Source organism: Vidua chalybeata, chromosome 9, assembly GCF_026979565.1.
Source record: "Vidua chalybeata isolate OUT-0048 chromosome 9, bVidCha1 merged haplotype, whole genome shotgun sequence".
Lineage (NCBI taxonomy): Eukaryota > Metazoa > Chordata > Aves > Passeriformes > Viduidae > Vidua > Vidua chalybeata.
This window is the reverse complement of record NC_071538.1, coordinates 14,471,071-14,489,222: the sequence shown is the minus strand read 5'-3', so window position 1 is coordinate 14,489,222 and position 18,152 is coordinate 14,471,071. Positions and strand designations below refer to the sequence as shown.

Sequence of the window (18,152 nt, the reverse complement as noted above, 5' to 3'; positions counted from 1 at the left end):
ATTGAAAGTGGGGGCAGATGATTTCATCAGGTTGAAAATGAAAGCAATTCTTATCCCAAAAAACATAGGGGTGTTTATAGTTAGTGTTTAAAACTCAGGTAGTGAGGGAATTGTGTTGAAGACAATGTATGACTGAGAGCTGAGACAGCATCACTCTGCTCTGCCATTCTGCAGTGCTCCTGGGTGTCACAGAGCTGTGCACAGCATGTTACAGGCTAATAAAACAGGGTCTCTTCTCTGAAAGAGTTGCCCTCTCGCCCAGATGTAAATTGGCTATGAGAGAAGGCTTGCAATTGCATGATTGTGCACTGATGTTGGGGTTGTTTTATCAAGTCTTGAAGATTTGTGCCCCACAAAGCAAGGACTGCACCAGGCTTTCTCTCCTGCAGTGTAGTGGTTATGATAATTGTCATCTACAGCTGAGGTTGGAAATGGCCTGGGGCAATTTCTCTGCTCCTGGAATCTTACTTTAGCTTGACTTTGCCTTCAAAGCATCGACCAGTCTGTTTCTAATATTTATGATATGTAAGCTGCTAGTGACGTGACCTCTGCCCTTGGTGCAGGGAGGTGGCATGTATGTTCTGCTGGGTTCTCCACTTGGACAAGGGAGGATAAGGGCTTTGTTTAAAAATAAATATATCACTTTCAGGTATGTCAGTGGTACTGTACATTTTCCTCTCTGACAGTCCATGTTTACAGGCATGGGAAAGCAAAAATAAATGTATGAGGAAGAGAGAAGGTCAAAATATCAAGTGTCAAAAGTAGCCCATGAAATTTTATTGGTGGTGCATTTAATCAGTGCTAAGTGTTTTTTACAAGGTACATACAAACAGTGGAATTGTAAAAATTTATGGAATGCTGTGTACAGTGTAGCCATTTATGAAGAAAGGAAAATTTATATCCAGTTGAAATAAACCAAAGGGGAATGTTTTATGGAGACTCCTCAACAGCAGGATACATCAAATGAGATCTGGATAAGATGTGGATGGGGTATTTGCAGGGGCTTCTGTGAGGTGTTTTCCTGCTTCTTCATCATCTAACAGTTTGCATCTTTCTGTGGCTCTAAATAGGCAGGATGCTGGATGCAAGGGACAGTGTGGTGTTTGTGTTTTCCTGTACAGTGGAAAGGAAACACAAGTGAACAGCTGCTACTGGTATCTGTGGTACAAGGCTCTCGCTCTTGGGCTTGCTCCAGTACAACAATTTCTTGAGCAGCCCTTAATACCCAGCTGGGAAGGGTTAACCAAAGCCAATCACACTGACATAAGCATTTTTTTGTTTCCTTTTTGGTCCAGTATTTTGTTGATGATAAAGCACAGACTTAGTCAATTGAGAGATTCCAGAGCTGCAGAATCAGAGATAATTTAATTAACGGAATTGCTTGTGATTGCCCACTGGGACAGCGGGTAGGAATTGCTCGATTTAATTTGGAGAAACAAAGATCACATGCATGCTAATGTTTAACAAATAACCAGTGTTTGGGTTAAAGTTTTTTAGCAAAGAGGGGGGTGGCCATTTCCCAGGGGAGATTCCTCAGGAGGCAATTGCTGCTCAGAGCTACAGATAGGTCCTTTTTCCTCTTCCATTGTGTTTCTGTGCTCTTCTTCTGGCCTTTTACCTGAACAAAGCAAGGATTTTCTCAGAGAAAGTGTTCTTATTTTCAGTGCTCAGGGGAAAATGCTGAGTAGTGGAAAAATATGCATTGGGCACAAAGACTGAAAATTATTATATGCTGTCTGCCCAGTCTCACAGACTTGCTTCTTGATAGCCAGCATCCTCGGCTGTGACTCCAAGGTGTGGAAAACTTAACCACAAAGTCCAGGGAGAAATACAGGACCCAACTTATTCCACTAGGAGCCCTCCCTTCTTGTTTTTGCTCTTGTATAAACATTCTCACTCAGGCTCCCCTGTGTGTGGTATTGTCACAGCGAGTCTCTAATCCAGGATGGAGGTGCCCTCTTGATGTGTCCTCAACCAGGGAGGATAGTTCAGGTACTGGGGAGGCCTCTCACACCTGCTGGAGAAGCATGAGCACTGGGGCTCAAGGTATAGCTCTTGGCAGCGGTTGTGCTCAGCAGGTCTCCCTGGAGGCTGATAAATGACGTTATCCAAACACGTCAAATCAGAGCGCTGAGGCGCAAAATTGTTAAGAGTCTCCTGCATCCAACATGAGGTCAAGGCAAAGCAGAGAGCCAATTCCTTCTCCGTAATTCCCTCTGCCTCACTTGGCAGGGTAACTAGTACACAGCCTTCCCCTGTCCATGGCACTTGGCTTTCTGACCCTCGCTCCACCCTGGCGTTACCCTGTAAAAATTCTGCCCAAGGCTGCTCCCAGCTGTGTCCAGGCAAGCGCACACAAGGTGCACACACAAGAGGGAATCCTGAGGGAGTTCCCAAGATTGCTGCTGCAGGAAGAGTTGCTCCTAAGTGATGCTTATCTTTAGGATACAAGCGGCAGGTTGACGGTAAAATGACACTAAATGGAATGGCATGTGTCCCAAGTGTGCTGGCCACCACAGGAGCCAGACACATGGGAAGTGACTCTCGTCTTTATTCCATCCCTGGAGGTAGTTTCAGTTTCCTTTATTTACTAATGTTCTCCCTATTTCCCTTGACCTCATTTCCTCCAGCTTTTCCGAAGCAACCGTGCAATTATCGCTCACTTTGGGTTGACCCTTGGCTGCCACGTCCCTTGTTGCTGCTGCTCCAAGAGGTTTTCCTGAAATCTCAAGTGCAAAATGTTCACTTACGGCCAAAACTCCTATCTCTCATGTGAAGTAGGATCTGTGTCTTCAGCACTGTGCTGTACGTCAGGATTTTTCCTGTGAGCTTGCTTGGCAGGGAGATCATGGAGTTTAAATTCTGTCATAGCTCGGCTTTGATCAGTGCTGGGAAATAACGCAGTGGCTAAAGCTCCCTCTCTTACCAATGCACCCCAGTCTTGTTAATAAATGTATATTTAACAATGTCTGGAGCGTATGAAGTGATAATAACTAAATCAATACCTCCCACATTGATTGTCCAGGATCCCTACAGCGTGACGCACGCAGCGGTGTGGTAATTTTCCAGCTAACTAGCACCCTGATCTACAGCCCTCCTATTGATTGGCCATTGTATCAGGCAGCCTCTGAGCATTATTGCTTATACCTCTATTCAGCCTCCTTTTCTGATTCATTCGTTTATTACTGGACAGGTGCGATTATCTCAGAGACTTTCCGAAATTGGCCAATGGGGGTCAGCTGTTTAGATTTCTATAAACAAACCATTTTCTATCTTCTCTAGTTGTTGCAGTGGCAAATTTTTCCTTTTCATGTTTTGACTGATACTGGGCTGGGACTGGGGATGAATGGGCATTTGTTTGTATCTGCCCAAGGAATCAACTTTTCCTTTCCTTTCTGAGTTGCCCACTCCTCTGAGGAGGACAGGTAGCTCCACAGATGGTAAAAGTAGAATTTACAAGGGTTGAGGTTCTACTTGCCACCTGCTTTGGACAGGAGTCATACTCGCTGCCTTTACACCTCCAGTTCCCTTGTGCATGCAGGAAGGAGAAATGGACTCCATGAAATCAAATTCAACTGCAGTGTTCAGCCAGCATCAGTTCAACGGTGGGCCAGACTGGAAGAGAAACAATTTTCTCAGCCAACAATAATCTTCAAGCTATAAATAAATAAATCTGTTTCTTCCTTAGACAAAACTAACACCTTTCTAGACTTTCTTTGAAAATGCTAGGAACTTTTCTTGAGGGTGAGAACTCAAGCTGGGATATGGTAATAATTTATACCAACAAGCAGAAGCAAGTGGGTGTTTACACAGCAGGGAGGACAGTGTCCTACTGAAACACTTTCATCTTGCTCCAAAGAATAGTTATGGATTCCAAGACTTGAATCCACAGTGTCCGTGTCCCCAGACAGTCCTCACCCACTAGACTATCATGGGACATTTGTATTTCTTTACCTTTTTTGCAGTTTTAAAATTGTTACCATTTGCTGGCAGCTGTCACTTGCAATGAATCTCCTTCTGATGAAGATCTCAGTTTGCTCATGCAGAGCGTGTCTCATCAGTACAAAGGCAGGAGTGAAGTTGAAGGAGCTTTGTAACACTGGTAGTTAACCATATACATTCCAGCAGCTTCACTTTCTTCTGAAGTGTCATAATTAGGAAAATCACCCAAGATCTCTTTGACTAGTTCCATTACCAAAGCCTTGGGAAAAGCCATCAAAATCAGCTTGTGGGAGATACCCCAAGTCCCTCCCTGTGTGCTAGCAACAAATAACTAATGAACAAAGGAGTGAATGCCTGCCTGCAGCAAGAGTGCTGAGATTGCAGCTCACTTTACTGGTTGTAGTAATTCCACGAGACTGTGCTTTAGCCACCTGTTGATGAATCATCCTCTAAGAAGGTCGAAGACATAGGTGCCGCTGTGGGTTATCTTGTGATTGATGATGCAGCTTCTGGTGTCGAGATGCTCTTCAGATTCTTCTGAGCTGGAGTCTGCTTGGAGATGCCAGAAATGCACTGACACACGTGAAAATTGTTGGTTTTGTTTTTATTCAAGAAAGTGAGAGCCTTTATGTCAATTCTCTAAATCTTTTCTGGGGAATACTTGAGGGCCCCTCCCTATGCCTGCACTGTGTAGAAATCGGATTTTGCAGCATGCTGGAGTGACACATCCTTGTCTGTAATGCTCCCTACATTTCATTTGCTGCCTGCCCTTGCTTTTAGGTTGGCAAGTTGCTCTTTTCACCAGCCTTGCAGAACCATGAAAATACACTTGCCTGACCTCAGCACTGTGCCTCTGTGACAAAAGAGATAATGCTGCCCATCAAAAATGACCCTAGGAAATGGGAAAGCTGAGATTGTAAAGCTGCCTTTATAGCCACCCTGTTGGCACCGTGTCCAGTGCTTTTGGTTTCTCCGTTCTTTCAGTATTAGAATAAAAAAGCTGGGGCTTTCATTAATATAAGCCATTGTGTTGATCCTGTGTAATGAGCTGATTTTGCATTTCACGAGGCTGATGGCCACCAAAGGCCTTCATTCTCTAAGGGGAAGAACAGCTCCTATTGCCCACAAAAAGTTATATCAGTGGCTTTAAAGCAATATACAGAACTTTGTCTCAAGCATGTGGTCTTAAGTAGTCTCTTAAGGGAGACAAGAAAAAAGGCAGAAAACAAACAAAAAACCCCAACAAAAATATCTATTCTTTAAATGTCTGTGTCTTGCTCTGTATGAAGCTGGCAACCCTAGCACTGGTTGTGTTCTTTTGTGATGTGTTTGGAAGTGTTTAGAAAGACACTTTAAAGAATTCATGCTAGGCTTTTCGGGAGTTCTTTTTTAACCCAAGCTGGATGTATTAGTTTGAAATACAGTGCCATTTCCTGGGCAGTACCCAGGAAATTCCCCCCAAACTCTTAACAGTCTTGTGTGCTCAGTGGAGTTCACTCTTCATCATCTTTTGCAGAATTACAGAAGACTCCGCAGTGACAACATTTGAAGCGTTAAAGGCTCGTGTCCGTGAGTTAGAAAGGCAGCTTTCCCGTGGGGACCGCTATAAATGTCTCATTTGCATGGTGAGTAGCACTCCACTCGTGCTAATGAATCAGAAATGTCCTGGTATCTTTGCCGAGGAGAGGAGAAGCTTTTCTCCTTTTTCAGGTGGACTGGGGGAACTCATCACCAATTAGCCTTCCAAATTAAGGTCTTAACAACTCAAATTTCTGTATGAATTCTTGTTTCACTGGTATTTGTAGCTGTTGCTCTATATCAGGATCAAGAAAGGCCCAGCTTCAGAAGACTTTCTGCCTTCCTTTTGAAAACTTCCAAATACCAGAATCCTTTTCCTGGATGTGCAAATTTAGGTTCATAGGAGAGAGCAGAATCTGTGATCAGATTTGGGAACAGGGCTGTTGCCTGAGCATTTAAAAGTTGCCAGTGTCCTGCGTGCTCTCTGGTGATGCTGTGGCCTTCCTCAGGAAGGGCAGCAGCTCCCTCTGATGGTCCAAGCCTGCAGGGCTCTGTATCTCCTATTGGGTTTGTGTTCTGCTGAGGACAGAACATTCTGCTTGGTGGAGAGCTCCCTCTGCAACTTCAGCTTGATGCACAGACTTCTCTCTCCCAGCCAGCTAGCAGCTTGGAGGTGTGGGAGTACAGTCCTTGTCACTCATCTCATAGGAAGGACAGCAGCTAGCTGCTGATTTCCAGAGGTTTGTTAGCAATGATAGAAGATAGATACTTGAGAAGGCATGTCTGCTGAAATAGCAGCAGCATTCTTGGGATGTAGTTATGCTGTTCCTGCAGAGCTGAGTTGTGATAAGGCTTGATCTTACCCTGTCACTGTTTTCATGTGATCTGGTGACCTTTCTGATGAGAATAATGGCAGGTGGCCAGAGCAACTTCAGATGCTTTTGTGATAACTGTGCTGAGCTAGGTCATCACTTGAGTGGATTATGGGCTTCCAACAGGAGTTCTGGGAAGCCACGAAAAGGGATTGAAGGAGACTTTCTGCCACTTCTATACAAACATTACAAAAATACAACTTATATATTACACAAGTTGGTTCTTTTAACCAACTTTTTTAACAAAATACAAGACGGTGTTACCCACAAAGAAAAGCATTGTGATGGGGTTGGGAATGAAGACTCACTAGATCACTGCTATGAAAATAATATGTTTGCTTCTTTTCCTCAGGACTCTTACACAATGCCCCTGACTTCTATTCAGTGCTGGCATGTGCACTGTGAAGAATGCTGGCTGCGGACTCTGGTGAGGCTCTTGTCTGCTTTCTTGTTGACTTACAGCCTTTTTCCACTCTTCTCAGATACTGTATTCTAGATTGCCACAGGGGAGGGTGCTTTTTGCTTTATTTTAAATAATCTGAATGCTGTGCTTGCAGATTTCCCAAGCCTGGCTGTTTAACGCCCCACTCTAGCTTTGATATGAGAGAGTTTTGTTTGAGTTGTTGTTACCCAAGTTCTGTCCTTCCCCTTGCTTTTTCCTCTGCTGCTGTGGGAAGAGCTCTGTGCTAGGGACTACCTTGCCTTTCAGTAATTTCCTGTGGGGCATCCATGCAGAGAGGTAAAGCTGTGAGAATGGAGGCCAAATCCACTGAGATTTCATGGAATGGTTAGCTTCTGAGAAACATAATATTCCCCTGAAGCAAAGGGAATCATCTTCAGAAGAGAGGATATGGAAGGGAGCTTTTATAATGTGAATCTATATTTTTTAGGTTATTTGGAATAGCACTGTGTGGTTTTCAAGCATATGCCATTCTGTCTACAAGATTGGGAACTACCTTGAGCATTGAATAGGTGGCCCAGTAGAGTCGTAATTTATACATTTGTTAAAGGACAGCATGTAAAAATTTAAGGTGTTATTAAATAAAGTGTTTTCTTTTCCTGTGTTAAAACTGTGGGCTTTATAATCAGCATTTAACGTCCCCTCTGCAGCTGATTTTCAGGCTTTCATTTTGTTCAGGCTGTGGAGTGGAAAACAGTCAATTGTGCTTTCTAGTTCTCCTGTTAGCAAGATGATACAGTGTTGGGTTGCAAAAAACGTAAGGGAATGCCACTCCTAAAACTTGTTCCTGGAAGGCATTACTCTACTTTATAAAACACATTGTGTGCTTGGAATTACGATTAAGCTGATCATGCTCCTTTAAATCCTGCCTTTTAAAAGTCTTGTCCAAGAAAAGTTACCAGGTTGGTGAAGTGCCTGTGGGCTTGAGTACTAATAGCAACTCAATAACTTGGCTATCCCTTGGGCTGTATTTTATAGCTCTTCAGCTACACCCCGTCACTATTTACGTTATACAAGCTTTTGTAAACATTTTAGCAGCATCTTATAAAAGACACATATGTGGGTATGTTGCTGTGAGGTGTCTGGATGAATATGTGCTCTGCCACCTTTGCTGAGTGAGGAGTAATCTTGTCTTTCAGTGGTGCTACAAGCACAGGATAAAACACTAATTTCCTCTTCATTTTCTTTACTCTGAAGTCTTTGTCCTCTCCTCTTCCCACCAACCTCAAGTCACATTCTAAACTTGTGGCACCAATTTCAGGCTGTTCTTAGGCTCAGCAGCAACTTGGTTCAACTTCAGTCAGGTCCCTTTTTGTCATGTTCAGCAGTCACAGCCTCTCATGGGAACAGGAAAAGTCACTCCAGGTGCTGAGGGATTAACATTTCCCTTGCAAAGGGGAAGCCATCTCCCCCGAGAGCTCTGTGAGAAAGATGGTGATGAAGCTGGCTGTGTGTGATCTGCACATGGCTCTTCTGCTGACCAGGCAGGCGGGATGGGAGTAGTCCAGCAAGACATTATGTGAGGACTTGGCACTTGCATAGGGGAAGCAATTAATAAGTGACTACTCATGTGTTGCCCAGTCCTAGCCTCTCCCTGCAGCCCCCAATTTATTAAACCAGGCCTTTTCACAAGGCATGCTTGCACTCCCTTTCCCATCTCAAAAAAATCTCCCAGCCTGTGTTCGCATGTTTCTAATGTAACCATTAAAATGTAGCCTGAAGACAGCAATAAAAACCCTGGAACGCCTTGGTGCTTTTGTGTCTTGATCAAAGTCAATGTGTGTAATCTCGTTAAGACTGCCCTCCTTCCCCCCTCCCTTTTTATGAATTTAATGGCATACAGCAGCTGGGCTCAGTGTTTAATGCTTACCAACCTGCATTGTTCTAATTAAGGTATCTCCTTTTATTTCGGGCACAAAAGAGACTCTTGTTTTTTTTAACAAGCGAGGAGCTGTGGGATAGTGTGTGTAATAATCGCTGCTGTTACCTTTCCCTGGGTATAAAGCTGGCTCCCCAGTGGGTTGGGAGGAGGGAGCCTGCGCGTGCAGCGCACATGGAAAGACTTGGCTGGGGGAGAGGGGCAGCATTTTTCTTCTGTTGTGCAATAAACAATTTGTTGGAGTTAATAGGAGTTGGAGCAGGCGGGTTGTGTCAGGCTTCCGGCCCCTTTTGAACAATCTGGAGATCTGCCATCCATGCTGGTGATAAGTCCCCTTTCTCATCTGTGTCTGTGCCTACATGCCCAGCCAAGATCTAATATTAACTTAGAGTGTGAGTGTGCCTGAGAGAGCAAGGATCATGTACTGAGCAAGGCCTTGGAACTGAAGGCTCAGAGTGCCTGGGAGCACTTCTAAACCTCTGCAGGGTATTGAAGACAAGCTGCAATTTGATGCTCACGTGTGTCTATGGACCTAAGGTTTAAACATTTTCCAGGATACAATAGTACAATGATCTGAGCATTTGACTTGATAGTTTATGGCACTGATGAGGAGTGGATCTTAAAATGCTTAGACTTCATGAAAATAAAATTTTTGGACTTTTGGCTCTTGATGTTCAATTCCAAATTATAACTGTTCTGTTGGTAAGGGCAAGAAAGAGACTTTTAATCACTAACTCTGCAAATGATTGCTGGACTCTCTCTAGCTTAGGTATAATTATACTGGAGCTCAGCGCGTCAACAGGTTGCAAGTTCTGGGGTTGAAATATGGACCAGAGGAGACTCCATCTTTGAAGCAAAGGCTGGTGTTTACAGAAAGGGATCCTAGAGGTGCCTTAAGAGAACCAAAATCATGGAATGATTTACCTGTGCTCCCTTTTGGAAACCCGGAAAACATATGCAGGTTCTTCAAAGATAGGAGAGGAAATGGTGTTGCAGGAGCAAGACTTAGCCTGGGCAGCAGCAGGTGGAGATCCTTTCCCTGAATGTAGACAGTCCTCATGGTGGGTGTCCAACCTCAGCTGGTTGTTGGACTGCCCGAGTCACAGGGTGGTAGGGGATGAATCTCCCTCTGTAAGAGTCTGCCCAGTCTCCATCCTTCCCCATTAACTGAGAGAGACCCTACAGCTAATAGTGGGTGAGATTTGTATTTTCCTTCTCCTGAGGAGAGTTCTCTAGCAGAAGAGATTGGCCATCTGCTGTAGTGGTTTGGAGTGCTCGGGAGGTTTGGAGCCTCCATCCTTGGAAGTTTGTGAGAACAGGGTTGATGTGTGTCTGTCAGCAGTAATTCAGGTTGAGGTGATCTTGCCCAGGGAATGGGTCGGCAAGTTCTTGATGTCTCTCTGAGCTGTAGTTGTGTGATTTCCCAATCCCTGGTATTCTTCTTTACAAAGTAAATGGAGCCGGAAGCTAAGTCAGGCTGTTGTTTACCAGTGATGGAGCTGTTGGTCGGTGCAAGGGCTGAAAGAGGACAGGTTTATTTGAGCAAATGCAGTTTACTGAGTTTCCCCCATCACCTGTACAAGCCAGATCCAGCATTTCCCACATGTATTTGCTGACTTCAGGCTTGTGCCTGCCTGTCTTGGGCTTATTTGAAAATGACAACTACAAGAGCAGGAAAAAATCACTTTTAAAAAGCCTTCTTCATCACAAAACGCTTCCAGGGGATCCATCGATATATACGTGTGCTCTGCAGTTGACACATTTATATCTTTGGTAATTACTACATTCTTACCCTCGCCACTCTTTCTATGCTCTAGTACCATATATGCCATGTGGGCCAGAGTGGTTTTGTACAAAACAGCACAGATACAGAGCAGCCCTTCTGGGTGATCCCTCAGTGCTTCAGCAACATATAGGGACCTCCTGAGTCAGCAGCTGTGTGGATGCTGCGCTTGAGCCTTCATGATGTTCTCATTTCTGTGGTTGTTAATTAACATTCTTCAGTTCTGGCCTCCAGCAGCCTGTGGAGTTGAGCTCCACCCTTTGAGGAGGCTTGGTGAAAGAAGTTGTTCTTGCTGAAAGAAGTGGTTTAACCCCATTACCTGACAGCTGGAGGGTACCTCACAATGGCAGTGGAGGACAACTGTTTCTCTGGGAATTAGCATCTGCAGAAAAGAAGCTCCACACTTCTGTGGAGGCATGGGTGGGAGAGGAGGCTGACGCCTTGGTTGAGAATTGGATCTTGGCATTCAGTTCCTTTCCTGGCAAGAAGCTAGCTCTTGGTTTGGGTCCCTCCTGTCATCTCTCTGCTTCAATTTTACTTTCTTTGCCCACTCTGTTTCTTTGTCTCTTTATTCTCTGTGCCTGGTAGCATATTCTGCTTGGAAATTGCCCATTTTTAGACCCATGGGACAGCAGGAAGTGCCTAAATCCTTCCTTGTGAATTTCCTAGCTTTAGCCAATTTATAGCAGACATCATACCATTTTTTTTTTTAAGAGTCAACTTTAAGACAAACTACTCCAATCCTTCCTGGCAACATGTAAGCCCTAACGACTTTTCAACATCTCAGCTCTCGTTAATGCATTTTTCAAACTACTACCTCAAGTGATTAGCCTGTATTGTGGATCAATCACTTGCCAAATTTTAATTAAGAAAGGAGGAGAAAAAATAAACTCCATCCTGGTTCCAGCCCCATTTCTTTGCTTTGTAACAGCCCTGGAGCAAACTTCTTGCAGCAGAGTTTTATAAACCCCTCAAAACTGGGGTTTATAATGGAAAAGCTGAAGTGGCCTTTACTCCAGCACACGCAGCTATAACACATCAAGGCTTTTCCATGTAGCTATGATGAAAGGAGCAGAAGGACCTGGAAAAAAAAAGAAAAAGAAATGGCCGACAGGTGGGACTTATTATTCCACAGCATTTTTATTTCAAGGGAAAAGTTTAGTAACCCCAGCTGGCAGGTGAGCAGTGGGGGAGCAAATGCTTTTTCATTGTGCCTGTGCCAGCATGTGTGTGTGTACAAGCTTATGTGCCTCTCCACGAGAGAGGAGAGCTTAATCACCGGTGCAGATAAATGTTGTACACCCACACTGAAAAGTCAGATGTAAGGACCAAGGTTCTGAGCAACTTCAATCTAAAAAGTAAAAAATCAGGACTTAATTCTGAATTTACCACACATGCTTATGTGTGCAGAGGAGGACAGTTTCATATAATATAAAAGAAAAATGCATCCCCAAGTGTCCAAAGTATTAGAGAGACCCAGAGCGCTGGGCCCAGCGTGCCACAGGCAGCCTGCACCACATTCAGGCCAGGCTGCTTAAGTTTTCCAGGATGCCATTGTTCCCTTCAACATACCCACACTTCAGAGCTCAAGGATGAGCCGTGCCTCCCACATGCAGGTGAAGCAGTATCCACCACTGCCCTAAATCAATCTGTGATCATGTAGCTTTTGCAGAAAATAGGTCAAGCTCCATGTAGTTGGGTTCTGCTTTGTGACATGGTTGAAAACTTGTCCCTGGCTATGCATGTGCAGCTCTCAGCCTTAAGTGGGAGAGTGAATCCCCCTAAAGCCAACAGCATATGGTGCAGAAAACAGATCTCTGGGACAGAGATCCCAAAGTCTGGCAAGATAAATCCAGCCGTCTTCCCTTTCCCTGTAGTGTGAGGGAACTGCATACCTGACCTTGCTTTGCTATGGAAGAGAGCAGCAAAGATGCACTTGATTTCATGGGGCTTGTTCTGCCCTCCCTGTGGGCTGAGTGCAGAGGGCTGGTCCATAGAGTGAGCACCTGCAGCCTTTGGTTCGATGCCTTGCTGACTCTTGCCAGTAAGCCTGTCTTAGGAAGGAGAGCATGGACACAGATCTGGGCACTAGTCACATCTGGAATTCTTGAAGTCCCCATGCACACTTACTTCTGCTTTTCAGGGCACACAGGAAAGCTTGAACAGGCAGCTGCCAGCTGCTGTCCCTCAGACAACATGCTGTGAATTAATTCCTCAGCACCTCCCTGCCACAAAGTTGATGCCAAGAGGGCAACTAGATGCAACAGGTGCCTCCAAGGAAAAGGGAAATACATGAAACTGAGCAGAGACTCAATTGAAACAGGATATTTCGTGGCATTTGCCTCCAGATTAGTGAGCCCCTTGGGAGTGCTGCTATGTCACCACAGTGGCAGAAGGGGCAGATGTTCAGATTTTTCTCTCATGTTTTCGCCACTGCAGCAAGTTTTTACTGGGACATGCAGAGTAGAGCTTCCCATTTCTCATTCTGGAGATCCAGAGCTGAGGCACTGAGCATAAGCAAAGAGGCATGTTAAATAAACAGGCTCTGCTAAAGTCCAAGTGCACTCAAGTTTCCATTTCATCAGTGTTCTAAGCCTTTCCTTTGAGTTACAGGTTGCACTTGCTCCTCCCAGAATCCAGCATGCCAAGTGCACTCTGTGAAGACCAGTGCATAGGGCTGCATGATGCATTGCACAGGCACAGGGGGATGGTCCCTGCCCTGGAAGGCTGAAAATCTAAACAGACACCATAGTTGTCCCAGATAACTGGAAGGATGTGCCCACAGGCACCAGCGTTAGGCGTGCCATCCAGACCACCAGTGATCTGTCCTTCTTCAGACTGCCAGCCTGTCACTGACCCCAGAGTGTCACTCACCCTGAGGTGATGCCCACAGTGTTTTGGATGTCTTTTACATACACTTCATTCAACTCTAGCTCAACAGGACTTTGTGTGTGACTGGTTTAGATCAGGTGCAGGTGCCTGTGGTCCCCACATGTGTTCTGTCAACAGCTGAGCTGCTGGCAGCAAGGGCTGTCAAATGGGAATGTCCAGAAGTGCAAAGCTCAGGGAATGGCAGGTGTGCCAATTCCATGACTGCAAGGAATAATGTGCAGTGGGAGCAGGGAGGGCCATGCCAATTTCCCATGCTGCTGGTGCTGTAGTTGAGAGGCTGCCTCACAGCAGAGCCATTTTTCTGTCATTTTTCCCATCAATTGTCTTTCACATCTGCCAATCTAATGATGACCAGCTTAGGTTGACCCCGATTCTGAAGCTTATTAACACCCTCTTGCTGTCAGGCTCAGTGATAGATGGCACATCAGCCCTTGTTTTATTTCATGTAGTGTTCCTGTCGGCCACCCATTACCCCACCCCAGCTCACATCAGTTTGCTGTTTCCAGCTTACCTTGGCAGAAGAGACTCATCTCTGCAGTATCTGTGTGAGCTGGGGAGGACAGGACAGAGGGTTGCTTCATGCCAGCAGCTCTTAGGCTTTTTTCTGGATGGACGAGGCAGTACCCCATTGTGCTGCCCTGGAAGGGATGGTCCAAGCCCCCCATGAACCAGCTCAGTCATCCCTGCTGAAAACTTCACTTGTTCCAGCTGGGTTGATTTTCTGCCTGTTCAGTGATCTGAACTCGTTCATCGAGGGCTGCAAGTGAGCAAGGGAAACAAAAAGGAGCAAATCTCCCTGGAAAACAGTGGTGACAATGTTGCTGAGTTGGGTGATGCAGCTTGGCTCTGGGTTTTCAGGCTTCTGCAGAGCTCCTGCTTGTCCAGCTGCCTCATGCCAGGGACTGGAGAAGGACAAGGGGCATGCAGGACAGGCAAGGAAGGCATTGGGACTCCCCATTCACACATCTTGTGCTCACTGTTGGAGGCCATGGCCCTGCCTGGAGGGCCTTACTGCTCCTGCAGTCCCAGGCCAAGGGCAGGGATGTCCTTCACACTCTCACACTGTGCATCTCATCTGCTGGTTGCAGGGTGCCAAGAAGCTCTGTCCTCAGTGTAACACCATCACATCTCCTGGAGACCTTCGGCGCATCTACTTATGAAGGACCCAGCAGGAGGGCAGGACCCAGCTACTCCGCTCAGCTCATCACACCCAGGGGGAGAAGAACGACCACAACAAAAAAAAGACGTTTTAAAACTTAAAGAAAAAACAAACCATAGACTCCAGACATGGACTCGAGGATCAGGAGCAGTGGGAGCCTCAGCTGCCAGGTCCCGCAGTTTGAGACCTCCTTCAGCATCTGCAGCGGGCAAAACCAAATCCTTTGTTGTGAAGCCCCCTTTTTTAAAACCAGTGTTCCCCATCACCCATTCCCTGGAGCTGGCTTTGCATTGTGGATGGCTTGTGAGCCCTCCTTTGGACTGTGCTGTTGACCACTCCTCCCCCAGGAAACTGGGGAAGGGACCCTTCACAGAAAGATGTTAAATAACCTGTAACTTGTGTTCCTTGATCAGTTTTTGTTTTGTTCTTATTTGTTTTGGTTTGATTTTTTTTTTTGTTTGGTTCTGTTTTGGTTTTTTGTGGTGTTCTAGTGATGACTAAAAGGTTTAAAGAAAAAAAAAAACACACCCAGGCAGAAATGAAGCACATGTAATATAGATTATATATGTTTACAATGTTGTGTATAAATGGGATAGACTCAAACATTACATACTAATAAGTTTCCCTTTCTTTTCTTTGGGTTGTATTTTTTTTAAAGAAGAAAAAAATGAGCAGAGAACATTAAACCCATATTTTTCTTGGTTCAGCAAAGTTTTGGCATTAAAGTCATTAGTTTAAAAAAAGTATATATATACATATATATAATATAAATGGTTTAATGTTCTGTGGTGTATATTTCCTCATTCAGATATGAAGTTAACAGCTTTTAGTAATGGCTGTAGCATTGCCCATAACTTACAGAACTTATGGGGAGTAGAGGAGGTGGATTTTTGTCATTAGTTGTAGCTAATGGGGCTATTTATAATAGAATCGTTATCCCCGGAAAGACACAGCTTTTAACTCCTCACCGGGGGGCCAGGCAGGACAGGGGGAATCTAGCTCAGTCCCCTTTATCTTTCCCATCTGGGGAAGGAGCAAATGGTGAGGAGCTGGAAAGAGGGAGTCTCTCAGAGCACTGCCCTCTCCCCTGGCTCGAGCGTCCAGCTAATAACTGTGCTCCTCCAGACCACAGCCCCTTTCCCTGCCCTGCCTGGCTTTGCTTTCCTCCTCTGGGCAGCATTTCCTGGCTGAGGATGCCTGGGCTGCTCAGGATGGTGCTGAGGCAGGACACTGGGGATGGCAGGGGACGGGATGGTCCTGCTGGTGGCTTTGCCCAGAGACACTCAGCCAGTTCCCTTGTGGGGCTGCCTGGCAGAGCCGTGCAAGCCCTGCAGAGCCAGCCCTGCCCTGCTCTCGCTTCCCCCAGCTCCCACTCTCCTGCTGCCTGCGTTTTTCCTAAGAGGTTTTGGCACTAGGGCAGAGAGCCAAGCCAGCCTTGTTTTGTCCCCACTGCTACTCCCAGGGTCCAGCAGAGACACTCTCAGCTGGACCCAGAGGTCCCCCACAGCCCCAGCTTCTTCCACGCAGTCCCTCATGCTTGTCCCTGTCTCCCGTATCCTCAGCCTTAACCAAAGCTGCCATCTGGCCTGGTTTTTTGTTCTTTATTTTATTGTCAGGATCCAAGAAACAGATACTGACCCATTTCCCAAGGCCTTGGGACTTCTCGCAACCCCACACTGTGTATCCCTGCCACAGCTTCCTGGGCACTTGTGGGGTGCCAGCTCCCCATAGCCAGAAGACAGGGAGATGTGAAAGCTCATCTGCTCCACTCCTTTCCAAGCAGATCCCACCTGGCAGCACAACACAGCTGGGGCATTTTAAGACAGTGGAAACAACACTGGATGAGGGAATGGGAGTTGAGACCCCAGTGCTTGCTGGGGTGTTTCCAGAGAGGGAAGGGCTGGGTAAGCAGGATGTGTGGGGAGTGGGACAGTCCCACTACTGCTTCTCTATCCTGAGCTCTTTTGCAGAGAACAGTCTTGGCATCTCCTGACTGATTTCAGAAGGATCCCTCTGCACCCAAAAAAAAACCCAAATGAAATTGAAGGAGCTGTTATTTCATTAAAATCTCATCAAAAGGTGACAATTCCTAATTGGGAGTTTCCCTTGTGTCCAAGCTCATATCTGTGTGTGGCCTCTGAAACCAGATAGCTGCTGCCTCCTCTGCTCTGTGCCAGCAGAGCTCCCAGGAGCCAGAGGAAGCTGGGGCACCCCAGAGGGTCCTGCCTTCACAGGGAGACTGCGGGCAGGGGCTGTCACTGCAGGATAACCCTGCAGCCAGCAGCACAAGGCAGGAGAAGGGCAGGCATGCACAGCTCAGGCTGGATTTGTAAAGGGAGAAAAACTTGCAGGGCACATGGCTCAGCTGGGAGTGTGCTGGTGCTAAGGGCTCAGAGATGGAGAGGGCGCAGCCAGGTGGGTGTGAGAGACAGCCAGGAAGGGCAAGAGGGTAGGAGGCCCCTTCCCAGGCCTTCCTTGGAAATAGCCTAGCTCCCTCCCAGGGCCTTTCTGGCAGGTGTTGTGGACCAGCCGTGTGCTTTATGTACGTATGTGTAAAACCATATGTAACTACTCATTGGTTCTTTGCTTTGGGGTTTATTTTTGTTTTGTTTTGTTTTGGTTTTTTTTTTTTTGTTTAAATTTTAAAGCCATCCCCTGTTTTCAAGGGGGAAGCTGCAGGGGGAAGGCTGGGGAGAGAGGCATCCCAGTTTGTAACAGGCATCCGCCACTTCCCCTCTTCTGTAATGAGTTTTAATGATTTAAAAAAAAAAAAAAAAAGTGAAATATCAGAGTTACCTATCTTTGCCCAAAGAATCCCAGTTGCACAAAGCGATATTCCGGTGTGTCAATGATTGTGTGTCAGTGTATACTATACAAAGAGGTACTTGTCACTCCCGTTTGTAAACTACATTTGACATTAATTAAACAAGTATAAATCTTCTCGGGTGCTTTCTGCTTCTCTGTGTTTCCCTTTGCAGGCGAGAGGCAGCAGAGACACCCCCCACACGCCGCAGCCCCTGGATGTGAGTAATGTCCCAGAGGAGAGTCCTGGTCCTGTTTGGGATGCAGGGACAGATGCACGGGGATGCTGGGACATGCGCCAGACCCCACCACGGATGGGTTCCCCCAACTGGTCCCCCCATAGAGCCAGGAGGGCAGGGCGAAGGGCACCCCTCAGGGGACACCCCCATAATGAAGTCTCATCGGCTGCGTTAGGTGGCGGCGGGAGACACCCAGCCCCAACAGATCTATACATCCTGCATTAGGGGCCTCCAGTGCAGTGTAGGGTTACCCCGACACAGGGACTGGGAGGCTGCTGGGGCGGGGGGGCAGAGGTCGGGTTCCCCCCGGCACGCGGCTGGCGCCGACGCTTTTGGTTTACAAACATTTTGCAGAGGGGTCAATGGGCTGGTTTCAAACCCCTCACCATGGCTGTGTCCCCCAGGGATGGGATGCTGGGGGTCGCCAGGCTGGTGGAAGGAGGCAGCAAGGATGTCAGGGACCTCTTTCCATCTGCTGTGGCAAGGATAGGGAAGGGCTGGGATTTGGCCGCTTTCGCAGCCCCTCTCCCATCCACTTCCAGCCCAAAGGTGGCCTGAGGCCAGGGCGAAGGGCAGAAGCCCTCCCTCCCTCTCCACCTACCCCAC

At 46.5% G+C, this 18,152-nt stretch overlaps 1 protein-coding gene across 5 annotated transcripts in view; it reads left to right on the top strand.

The window, feature by feature from the left end:
* The window catches only part of RNF220 (ring finger protein 220), a 213,973-nt gene extending 196,527 nt beyond the window's left edge, over positions 1–17,446 (top strand). For 4 of the 5 annotated variants that reach the window (XM_053949884.1, XM_053949885.1, XM_053949886.1 and 1 more), the window contains 3 exons: positions 5,459–5,567; positions 6,685–6,759; positions 14,435–17,446. In XM_053949884.1, coding sequence (XP_053805859.1) covers positions 5,459–5,567; positions 6,685–6,759; positions 14,435–14,506 — 256 coding nt within the window. In that variant the 3' untranslated portion in view covers positions 14,507–17,446. Of the gene's footprint in view, positions 1–5,458; positions 5,568–6,684; positions 6,760–7,222; positions 8,729–14,434 lie in introns of those variants that run through there. The other variant, XM_053949883.1, reaches the window with a different exon arrangement.
* The last annotated feature ends 706 nt before the right edge of the window (positions 17,447–18,152 follow it).